Source organism: Rana temporaria, chromosome 2, assembly GCF_905171775.1.
Source record: "Rana temporaria chromosome 2, aRanTem1.1, whole genome shotgun sequence".
NCBI classification, from domain to species: Eukaryota; Metazoa; Chordata; class Amphibia; order Anura; family Ranidae; genus Rana; species Rana temporaria.
The window spans coordinates 182091224-182103951 of record NC_053490.1 but is presented as its reverse complement, the minus strand read 5'-3'; the positions used below and the strand labels follow the sequence as shown (position 1 = coordinate 182103951).

Below are 12728 nucleotides of genomic sequence, written 5' to 3'. Positions count from 1 at the left end.
ACCCAACCCCCCCATGTTGAGGGCATGTGGCCTGGTACAGCTTCAGGAGGGGGGCGCTCGTTCGTCCCCGCTCCTTTCCTGACCGGTCGGGCGGCGTGCTTGGATACGGGTCTGGTATGGATTGTGGGGAAACCCCACGCCATGTTTTCGGCGTAGGGGGTTCTCCTTACAATCCATACCAGACCTAAGGGCCTGGTATGCCCCTGGGGGGGAATCCATGCCGTTTTTTTTATTTAAAATTTGACGTGGAGTTCCCCCTCATGATTCATACCAAACGCCGCGGCTAGATTTGGCAGGAATCCAAGTCGGATCCCCGTCGCTTCTATGACGCGCTCGCTGGAATGTGCTTTTCCTATTCCAGCGAGTGCGAGATGTCGGCACCATGTCGCCGAGAATCAGCGCGATGCCGTCGTGCTGGAAACACATTCTCGGTGACAGGTACTGTAATGGGACGTCCAGGATGGTAGAATCCCATCTGTGGATGTCCTATTACTATGGCTTTGTATTAAAGTAGTTAAAGCACTGTTTGCACTTTATGGACTGTTAGCACTTTATATGCAGCGTTGTTTGCACTTTAACCACTTAAGGACCTGCTCACGACTATATACGTCCTGTTTTTAAAGATGGATAACTCGGTAACGGCAGCAGCTGCTGCCACAACAGAGATATCCGTCTTTACTGTGAGCGGTCCTGTAAACGATAACTGTGGTCTCCGCGGCGGATGCTGCATCCACCTAGGTAAGTATGGTTCTACAATTTAAAAAAAACGCCATATTTTTCTTTTAATTTTGCTCTGTGCATAATGAGCATAAATATATGCTTATTGCAAAAAATAAATTACCAAAACTATGTAGAATACATATTGGCCTAAGCTGATGAAGACTTTGTATTATTATTATTATTATTATTATTATTATAGCATAAAGTAAAAAAATATTTATTTTTTTATTTTTTTCTAAATTGTCGCTGTTTTTGTTTTAACAGTGCAAAAAATAAAAACCGCAGAGGTGATCTAATACCACCAAAAGAAAGCCATATTTGTGGGGGGGGGGGGGGGAAAGGACATAAATCTTGTTTGTGTACAACATTGCATGACCAATTGTCAGTTAAAGCGACGCAGTGCCATATTGCAAAAACATGGTCTGGTCATTGAGGGGGTAAACACTTCCAGTCCTTAAGTGGTTAAATCTGTTGTATGTTTACATATATTGTAAGTATGATTCTTTCCTTAGAAAATATTGTGTTCACCTTTTTTTTTCTTCTGGGCTACAACATAGACTCACTTAATTTCTTAGGCCAGGCCTGCAGCCCTGTAAACACGGGCCAGAATTTCGTCACAAAAAAAACTTTGTTTTTCCTGACGAGATTCTTGTCAAGAATCTCTTGCTGCCCGAGTGTACAGATACTCCATTCAAAACAAGGTTCTTTTGAATGGCAAGAACGCAGTGACGTCATTGCATATGACGAGAATGCTTTTGTCACATTCAATGCCGTCGCCGCCATCTTGCTGCACCCTACCTATGCCTAGGAAGCTAACACGCATGCGTCAAAGTCATTTTGAGCATACGCGGGTTTCCACGGCGACAGATAAGTATACACACTATCGGGTTTCTCGGCAGGAAATCTTTAGGCATTTTTCTTGACGAGAAACCTGAAAGCCTCATACAAACACATGGTATACTTGGCAAGAAAGCTCTGCCAGCAGTTTTCTTGCTGGTTCTTGCCGAGTAAACCGAGCATGTGCACGAGGCTTGAGAGTGACAACAGTAAAACATGCCTGTGCAATGAGTACTGGTAAGGCCACTTATTGTTTTCGCTGGAAATGCACGCGACAGGGTGGCTTGCAGGAACACAGTAGGGAGACAGGTACAGAGAGACTGTTATCCCATAACAGGAAATGCCTAAACAATGTCCTTAATGCCAGGATCCTCAGGTGTTATTTTATTAAATTCTGTAGATTTAAAACATTTAAAAATACATCTATAATTACAATAATTTGTTAAAGATTATATAAGATTATATAAGATTTTAACAATTTTGTTGAAATCTGCTTTAGGCATCACTTGCAAGAGTCACATGGCCAATGGTGTGGAACTGATCCATGTGGATATCTTCTTGTACCCAACATTCAGTCAAAAGCTGCATAAGCATTGCATGCATTTTGCTACCTTAATGAAGATAGACAGTTTTTACAGTCGCATACTATATCTGCTTCTCTCTATATATTTTTAATCCAGCTTGGTCTGGTGTCATCTTTTGCAATTTTACAGTTTTTTGCTGAGCTACAAGTCCCATCAAACTTATTCTCTGAAGAGCCACAGGTTGTCTGTCTGCGTTTTTTTGTATAAGCACAGCATAGTAAAGTACTTAAAATATACTGTACATAAAAGCAAGTTGTCTATTAAATAAATTGCTTACATGCTTTCCTTTAGGAAATTATTGTGTTTACCAGCAAAAGCTTATTTGTTGCTACACAGGTTTTGATTGAAGTCAGACTAATTAAAAAAAAAAAAGAAAAACATTGGAACTAAATCTGTGGCATGTTGCAACAAAGGAAATAAAACATTTGCATGTTTTGTAATGTGTTTAATATGCCTCTAATTCAATATGAAAACACTTCAGTGAATTACAAGATTAAAACTATGTACATATTTGTCTTATTTAAAAATATATCATAATTAAAAAATGACATTTTTACTTAATAAGGAAAATTGCTTAAACATGTCATGTTTGAAAAGTACAAATTAACATGTGAAAATAATAAACACAATTATGATATCAAACAAAAGCAAATTGATTTGTCGACTTTCAATTTAAAGCAATTGGTTATGTCATCTACAAAAAAATTGCAAGCCTTTTTAGAGATGCAGTTTTAAAGTGTTTAATGTTTTATACCCCAATTAAGAAAATTCTATTTTATTGGGGTTATGCTTCTAGGGCAGTGATGGCGAACCTTGGCACCCCAGATGTTTTGGAACTTCATTTTCCATGAGGCTCATACACTCTGCAGTGTAGTTGAGCATCATGGGAAATGTAGTTCCAAAATATCTTGGATGCCAAGGTTCGCCATTACTGTTCTAGAGGCATGATCGAAAAATGCCAATTTTACACCTGGTGCATTTTGTGCAGAATTTTTTTATTGCTTGATACAGTATTACCTTTTACAGGCTAATGTTTTGTCACCAGAAATACATGAGTTGTTTGTCATTTGTGATACATGGGGCACAATTTACTTGCTTAACAAGAGGATACAAATCTTTATTTTTAGCCATGTGACTGTCATTTTTAAATTTCATTTGACTAAAATAACTCTCACTTTTTGAAAGGCTTCTCACCATGTCAGTTTTGTGAATTTAGCTTATGAAATTATGTATCCATCCTGCAATACCGACATATAGAACCTTAAAGTGGATCTTCAACTTAAACTTTCTACGATCTGTTTAACATGGGCTTCAGCTTGTATAAGAGCCGTGAAAACAGTAAGCTTTGACAAACCATTTGCAGAGCTTTCAGCAAGCTTTGTTGGCGCTTTTTAAAGTACAATTCAGCTCCAGTTTGTAAATGTTGAACACAGATCCTAATGGGAGTGTTGACTGACACTTTAAACAAGCTGATGGCAAGCCTTAATAGGCTTTCAACAAGTTTCAAGAACATTTGAAGCCTTTTAGCCGCTTTCAATAATCGCCACTCCCAATATGTTCTGTGTTAGGAGCTGAATAGTACTTTAAAAGCTTCAACAAAGCTCACTGAAAGCTCTCAACTTGGGTGGAAAGAAGGACTTGGAAGATTTTGCAGAGGTAAAAAATTTCAAATAGCTGCATTTCAAAATGTCCAATAGCTGCATTTCAGGTAGATCACATTACAAAAAATGTAGAGGAAAGAGATTGAGACCTGAAAAAGATACTTGTGATTTTTTTTTTTTTTTACAATGCTAAACATTTATGAATGTTAAAGTGGACCATGGCTCAAATGTTAACATAAAGTCTTGTTTGGATGGATGCATAAATCAAATTCATAGGGTTACAATGTGTTATTGCAGAAAGGGTTAAAATATATTGCTGCAGACTTCATTTAGTGTTAACCATGTCTGGAAGCCTAGATACTTGGATGGGTGGTTGAAGCAGAAGGTTAGCGGCATGGTGTCTAATCAGTATTCTTGCCTTGCAGCATTGTGGCATTACTATTTCCGCCAGGGATACTTTGCATGCTTCCCCTGAGATTACTTGAAGTTCCCTTAGTTTGTTTCCACTAAATTGGGGCCAGTTACATGCCTCCCTGATGGTATGACATGATTGATAAGTATCTGCCTGTATTTCTCAGCATTGAAGACACCATTGATCCTGACCAAATCCCAAACTACGTATGCAGAAATGAAGCCCCAAACTTGCAAGGAAAACCTCCAGCATGCTTCACTGTTGCCTGCAGACACTAATCATTGTACCGCTCTCCAACCCAAATATTTCACATTTTGACTCACGAGATTAAAGCACCTGCTGTCATTTTTCTGCACCAATGTCTGTTTTTGTGCATAGTTGAGTTACTTAGCCTTGTTTCCATGTCAGAAGTATTGCTTTTTGTTGCAATTTTCCATGAAAGACCACTTCTGGCCAGACATCTTCGGATAGTAGTAGAGTGTACCTGGGTCCCACTGGTTTCAGCAAGTTCTGTGTTGATGGCACTTCTGAACATCTTCCAACATTGAAGGGATGTGAGAATAATGTGTCTTACATCTGCTGCATTATTTTACTTGGCTGACGTTCCACAATATATTGGCCATTTCTTTGTGCTTTTTTAAAAGAGCTTGAACAGCACATCCTGGAACCTCAGTCTGCTTTGAAATCTTTGCAGAAGAGAAACCTTGCTAGTGCGTTATAACCACTTTGTGTCTTGCTGCTGTGCTCAGGCTTGCCATGGTGTATGGCCTGTGACATTGATCTGTCTTCTACAACCTCACCTTAGTAGCAGAGTTTAGCTGTTCCTCATCCAGTTTTAAGCCTCCTACACAGTTTGTTTCAGTTAATGTGTTTCAACCCACATATGAAATTGATGATCATTAGCACCTGCTAATTTGTTAATCATACACCTGACTCTAATACTACAAAATCCCTGCAAGTGTGTAAGACTTGATGTTGCTTTGAAGCCACAGGGTACTCACAACAAATATTGTTTGATTTAGTATTTTCTTCTGTTCACACACTTTGCATTTTGTAAATTAATACAAATTATCCATACTGCTGGCTTGACACTTTGTAGTATAATATATATAATAGCACTTGGATGATTAGATTATTTTCATATTAGGCCTGTTAACAGCTGTCATAAACTTCTTTTTAATAAATTTAGTTTATTATATAAAATCTGTAAATGTATTATTTAAAATAAAAAATGGAAACAATGTGATAGTGTATAACATCACAAAAGTACATTTATAAATCGGGTTTGTGATTTCAACTTCCTTCCAGATGCAGAGTCAAAGCCCCAAGTAGTAAAGCTATGTGCTTGAAAACTTCAAAGTCTGCTTTTAGTTGAGCCTTTGGAAAAAAAAAAAAATCACATGCAAAAATGTAGTCAGGATATTTATCGATTGAAAAACAGACATACCTAACCTAAGATAACAGGCCTGTTTCAGACCGGCGCTGTTCAGTGTATTATATCACGGCAGGCAATTAAGTAGTACATTTATTCTACAAGATTATGTGTGCAAATACAAATGAATAGACTGTGAATAGGAAAATATTACCATGACAGTAGAAAACCATCAGAACCAAACAAAAAAGAATAGATTTTCCTTACAAAGGAAAGATCGTGCTATTTCGTTCTCTTCCATAATACAATCATTTATTTGTATGATTTATTTCTTTCACATATTTCATTTTATTTTTAAATAACAGGAGCCTGTGTTATTCACCGGGACAATGAGGAAAAACCTTGATCCTTTTGACGAGCATACTGATGAGGAACTGTGGGATGCTTTAGAAGAGGTATTGAACACATTAAACCTGTATCTTTTTTATTTTTAGACATTTTAAAGAAAATCGGTATGTCTTTCCCTAATGCATTTTATCTGTTGTTTTATGCAGCTTTAATGCTAGGGCTGTTTTATTATAAATGGATTCATTAAGTTGCTCCCCATACCCAGTATTCTTTTGTACTTAAAAAAAATGTGTATTTAAAAGCAACATTTAAAAAAAAAATATTTAGGGTGAAAAGAATACTAATTCAAGCTCCTATGTTAAAAATGTAAGTGATATAATTGTGGTATAAAGCAGTACCCAGCCTTTGTTCTGATATCACTTGTGGGTAGTCCTTGGTTAGGCAGACAGTGAGAGAGAGGAGGGCCTCAATCTGGATTAGATTCAGACAAACTTCCCATCCTCGTACCTTACGAGCTAAGTAAACCTTTCTGGGCAGAATTTCACTTTTCATAATAAATAGAAGTCTTTTCTCATGTCTTTTCTGCCCAGGCCATCCCAGTGTGCTTATCTGTCACTTACCTCTCAGTTTGACATTTTGAAAAAATAATTCTGCTTCCATCACTTCCTGTAGATCATATCCCATCATGCACTCACTGCCTTAGTGCATTACAGAATAGGGTTTGAATTGCCACACCTCCCTCGTGTACTGTGCCACCTCTTTTTTATTTCCACCCACTTTCCTACTTCTTCCTTTAAGGTGACCATGCACATTACAATCTGATTAAACATTCTTGCTTAGATCTTCCATCAGCAATGTAGTGCAAGGGCCTGTCTGATTTGATACAAAATCAATAGGTTATTCAGGTAGGTCCCCCTATTCCATAGTTTTGGTAAATCTAAAGAAGATTGTATAATCGGATGCCATAGTGTATGTACATAGTGTATGCCATAGTATAAACGTACATAGGAAGGAGTGGAAAGAGACACTCCACTGTCATGCCCCGTTCACATCTATGCTCAGCGGGAACTCACATTTAGTGTTTTGAGGAGTTTCCACTTTTCACGCATAGGGCAGCTCATTCACTTGAATGGGCTGCACTTCCAAGTGGCAAACGCCCCAAAAAGCCTCTGAACTTTTCAGAGCGGAGCGTGGCACATTTTCTACTGTGCTTTTTAGTAAGCATGTTTTGCATTTGTCGCACAGCAGATCCAAGCCTGCTACCCGTGCTTTGGGTGCCGTTAACGTTTAACGTGCAAAGCATGCGCTTTCTGTGCAGTTTGTTATGCATTTGGAGACGGGCAGATATGAATGGAATCTCATTTTTCTTGCATAAACAAACCAATTTCACTTTCAGGCCCCATTCACACCTAGTGTAGTGGGGGTTTTTGGCTTATTTTATTTGCGACACACATAGGGCAGACCATTGATTTTGAATGGCTGCCTTACAATCAAATTGTATAGGGAACTTTACAGACTTCCAGGGGCACACTTCAGGTTGTTTACGATTTGGTGCTGTTTTAGTATATGTTCACACTATTGTGACCCTATTTTGATCAGACTTTCAGTGTGTTTACATTCTCTGACGTCTACTCCTCCCTCCTAGACACTTTTAGTTCTTGCCCGCTCCCCAACGCTGAAAAAAAATTGAAAAAGACCTTGCCTCCCTGCATAGACCAAAGCACCTGGAACAAATTTTCGCTCTCTACCTCAAAATGTTCTTGCAACATCTTGGCCCAAGAAAACGCCTACAAAGTCTTCTCGCACTGGTACATGACCCCTGATCGTATTTCTAAATTTGTCCCTGCTGCCTCACCATTGTGCTTTCAGGGCTGTAGGGAACACGGTACTCTTTTCCATACATGGTGCTCATGCCGCAAGGCGATACAGTTTTGGATGCACATTTCCCTCGCCCATGGGAAGCCCTGTTACAAAAAACAAATCTGACCCTCTCTGCTACCTAAAGTGAGCTGGTGGGGTTGTCACCAGTCATCTCTATGACCTTCGGAGGCCCGGGCGCGATATGATGTCACGCCCGAGTACCCGGAAGTAAACAAAGCTGTGATTGCGGCTTGTAAGCATGAGATCGGTGAATTTCTTTTCACGATCTCATGCTTTCCAGCCTGGAGGAGAGATGTGGGGTCTTATTGACCCCGCATCTCTACATAAAGAGGACCTGTCACACTATTCCTATTACAAGGGATGTTTACATTCCTTGTAATAGGAATACAAGTGGATAAAAAAAGTGTAAAAAAATAAATAAGTAAAATAAATAATGCAGAATTTTTAAAACGCCTCTGTCCCCGGTAGCTCACGCTCAGAAGCGAACGCACACGCAAATGCCGCCCACATATGTAAACGATATTTAAATCACATGTGTGAGGTATTGGCGCGTGCGTTGGAGCATGTGCAACAATTCTAGCACTAGACCGCCTCTGTAACTCTAAACTGGTAACCTGTAAACGTTTTCAAAGCATCGCCTATGGAGATTTTTAAGTAACGAAGTTTGGCGCCATTCCATGAGTGTGTGCAATTTTAAAGCGTGAAAGCATCTTTCATATTTTACAAAAAAATGTAGGAAAGAAGTGCCAGAATAGGCCCGGTATGGAGGTGGGTATAAAAGCCATGTATTGAAGGGGTTAATAAAAGGACACTTGCCTGTTCAGGAAACCAGCACTGTCTTCACCTGGGCTAATTCTTCACTAGCCTTCAGGTATCCGATGCCGGCATCACAACCAGCTGGCCACTGCATATGTGCAAGACACGCTGTGCTTTGTGAATGGCTCTGCAGTCTTCTGGGACCTGTGACTAGTCCCAGAATACTGCGGAGAGGGAGAGTAGAACTTATCAAAATTAGATGCGCCCCCCCAAAAAATTACATGCCAAATGTGGGGGAGGAGGAGGACTTGAAGCGGAATTTACCCTTTTGAGTGGAGTTCCACTTTAAATAAAGCTAATAAAACTGATGTAAATACACTTTATTTAACCCAATATGTTAGCACATTCAAGTTCTTTCCCAAAACAAGAATATTATTGTTTGACAAACAAAAATGTAGACATGTTGCATGTATAATCAGACCCTTGACAATTTTATCAAATGCATCTCCTAAAGTGAAAGCAGAGACTTTATTTTTTATTTTAGGGATAATTGTTGCTTTGAAAATGTTAATAATGAATGTGTTTTGTCCCAGGTGCAGCTAAAGGAAGCCATTGAAGAGTTGCCTGGTAAAATAGAGACTCAGTTGGCTGAATCTGGGTCCAACTTCAGTGTAGGACAGAGGCAGCTTGTTTGTCTTGCTCGAGCTATTTTGAGGAAGAATCGGATATTAATTATTGATGAAGCAACAGCCAATGTCGACCCCAGGTATGTAAATATATATTTAGAGAGACTTTCTGGGACAATTTTAAAGTAATAATTTTGCTTATTTTATTTCGGTAAAATACACACATTAACCACTTGACCACCGCCCCATGTCAAAAAGACGTCCTCTTTTTAAAGTTGAATATCTCGATAACGGCAGCAGCTCCTGCCACAACCGAGATATTCATCTTTTCAGGGGGCGGTGGTGTACACGATAACGGTGGTCTCCGCGGCGGATTCGCCGCGAGATCGCCGTTATCGGTGGCGGGAGAGGGCCCCTCCCGCCGCTCTCCCGCGCCCTCCGCCGCTTACCGGAGCCGTCGGTAGCGGCGGAGGGGATCGGATGTGTCCGGCAGCTGAGCGGGGACGGGACTGAAGGAGAAATCTCCTTCACCCGTCCTCATAGCTCTGCTGGGCGGAAGTGACGTCAAAACGTCAGTCCCGCCCAGCCTCTTAAAGAAACATTTTTTTTTTTTGTCATTTGAAAAAATGACTTTTTTTTTTTTTTATTTATTTTTTTGCATTTAAGTCTAATTATGAGATCTGAGGTCTTTTTGACCCCAGATCTCATATTTAAGAGGACCTGTCATGCTTTTTTCTATTACAAGGGATGTTTACATTCCTTGTAATAGGAATAAAAGTGATCAATTTTTTTTTTTTATTATTTCAGTGTAAAAAATTATAAAACTAAATAAAAATAAATAAGAAAACCCCAAAAAAAAATTTTAAAGCGCCCCATCCCGACGAGCTCGCGCGCAGAAGCATACGCGAGTAGCGCCCGCATATGAAAACGGTATTCAAACCACACAAGTGAGGTATCGCCGCGATCGTTAGAGTGAGAGCAATAATTCTAGCCCTAGACCTACTCTGCAACTCAAAAAATGCAATCTCTAGAATTTTTTAAACGTCGCCTATCGAGATTTTTAAGGGTAAAAGTTTGACGCCATGCCACGAGCGGGCGCAATTTTTAAGCGTGACATGTTGGGTATCATTTTACTCGGCGTAACATTATCTTTCACAATATATAAAAAAATTGGGCAAAATGTATTGTCTTATTTTTTAATTCAAAAAAGTGATTTTTATCCAAAAAAAGTGCGCTTGTAAGACCGCTGCGCAAATACGGTGTGACAAAAAGTATTACAATGACTGCCATTTTATTCCCTAGGATGTCTGCTAAAAAAAAATATATAATGTTTGGGGGTTCTGATTAATTTTCTAGCAAAAAAATTGTGATTTTCACATGAAGGAGAGAAGTGCCAGAATTAACCCGGTGGGCAAGTGGTTAAGGCAGAATACCCTCAGGCAGAGAAAAGAAAGATGGAAATGTCTATACCAGTTTTATACTTGTATAAGCGCACATATATAGATGAAGGTGCTGGTAAAAAAAAAAATAACGGGTTCTCTTTATCCACTTCCAGTCTGGGCCAATTCTGATATTTCTGTCATACATGTAAAAATCAGCATTTTTTTGGTAGAAAATTACTTAAAAGCCCCAAACATTGTATACAATGGATATAGAAAATAATCATCCCCCTTTTAAAATATCTTTTGTTGCTTTGGATTTCTGCCAGACATATGGTTTGGTGTTGAGGCCAAGTAATTCAATGCAAGTCTCATCTGACACCTTAAATGCACATTGACGATTGCCCTGTATTTTGCTCCATGCATTTTTACATCAACTCTGACCAGATTCCCAGTCCCTGCTGAAGAAAAGCATCCCCACAACATGATGCTGCCACCACCATGTTTCAAGTTTATGTGCAGTGTTAGTTTTCTACAACATAGCGTTTTTGCTTTTATGCCAAAAAGTACAATTTTGGTCTCATCTGACCAGAGCACCTTCTTCCACATGTTTGCCGTGTCTCCCACATGGCTTATTGCAAACTGAACTTCTTATGGCTTTCTTTCAATAATGGCTTTCTTCTGGCCACTCTTCCATAAAGGCCAGATTTGTGGAGTGCACGACTAATAGTTGTCCTGTGGACAGATTCTCCCACCTGAGCTGTGGATCTCTGCAGCTCCTCCAGAGTGACCAGGGGCCTCTTGGCTGCTTTTCTGATTAATGCTCTCCTTGCCTGGCATGTTAGTTATGGTGGATGGCCATGTCTTGGTAGGTTTGCAGTTGTGCCATACTCTTTCCATTTTCAGATGATGGATTAACCAGTGCTCTGTGAGATGTTCAAAACTTGGGATTTTTTTTTATAACCCAAACCTACTTTAAACTTTTCCACAACTTCATCCCTGACCTGTCTGGTGTGTTATTTTGGCCTTCGTGATGCTGTTTGTTCACCAAGGTTCTCTAACAAAACTTCTGAGGACTTAACAGAACAGCTATATTTTTACTGAGATTAAATTACATGCAGGTGGACTCTATTTACTAATTAGGTGACTCTGAAATCAATTGGTTTCACTAGATTTTAGGGGTATCGGAGTAAAGGGGGCTGAATACAAATGTATGACACACTTTTCAGATATTTATTTGTAAAAAAATTAAAACCATTTATAATTTTCCCTAAACTTCACAATTATGTTCCACGTTGTGTTGGTCTGTCACATAAAATCCCAATAAAATACATTTACATTTTTGACAAAATGTGGAAAATTCAAAGGGTATGAATACTTTTTCAAGGCACTGTAAACCCCATTGAAAATCTGTGGAATGACTTGAAGGCTGCAGTCCACAAATGGTTACCATTACATTTAACAGAACTTGAGCAGTTCAGCAAAGAAGAGTGGACACATATTGCAAAGTCTAGATGTGCAAAGTTAGTAGAGACATATCCCAACAGACTAAGGAGTTAATTTACTAAAGGCAAATCCACTTTGCACTACAAGTGCACTTGGAAGTGCAGTTACTGTAGATCTGAGAAGGACATGCAAGGAAAATAAAAAACAGCATTTTAATGTGCCCATGATTGGATGATAAAATCAGCAGTGCTTCCCCTCATTTCAGATCTTCCCCTCAGATAAACAGCGACTGAACTTTCAAGTGCACTTGTAGTGCAAAGTGGATTTGCCTGTAGTAAATAAGCCCCGAAAGGCTGTAATTAAAGTAAACGTTGAGCCAACAAAATACCGACATAAGGGAGTGATCCTTTTTCCATCACTGACGTCACGTACAGTGACGTCACCGCGTCAATTTGAAGGAGGAAGGGCTCCTTTAGTGCTGGCCGGCATTGTTTACATGCTTTTTTTAAAGATGACCTTTGTAAGTACATTACTTTTAATGAATCGTTTTATATGGAATTATGCTATAGTCTCCTTTCCTCTCATATGCCTATGACCTATGGACTGCATGTATGTAAGAGCCTAGCACCCTCATTATCAAAAGAAGTTCTGTTTGGGGTTCCTGTATTCCTGTGGACAGAGACCACGGCCGGGCATTGTGTTAACGCTGGTTAAGCTTGCCCTTCTGGTAAGCGGCTTTCCAGCAGGTGGCGGGCTCTCACGTATT

The 12728-nt window shown here is 39.5% G+C and overlaps 1 protein-coding gene across 1 annotated transcript in view; it reads left to right on the top strand.

The window, feature by feature from the left end:
* ABCC4 (ATP binding cassette subfamily C member 4) overlaps positions 1–12728 on the top strand; it is a 344218-nt gene that overhangs the window by 299049 nt on the left and 32441 nt on the right. Inside the window, exons 27-28 of the mRNA XM_040336098.1 lie at positions 5892–5981; positions 9105–9277. Coding sequence (XP_040192032.1) covers positions 5892–5981; positions 9105–9277 — 263 coding nt within the window. The remainder of the gene's footprint in view (positions 1–5891; positions 5982–9104; positions 9278–12728) is intronic.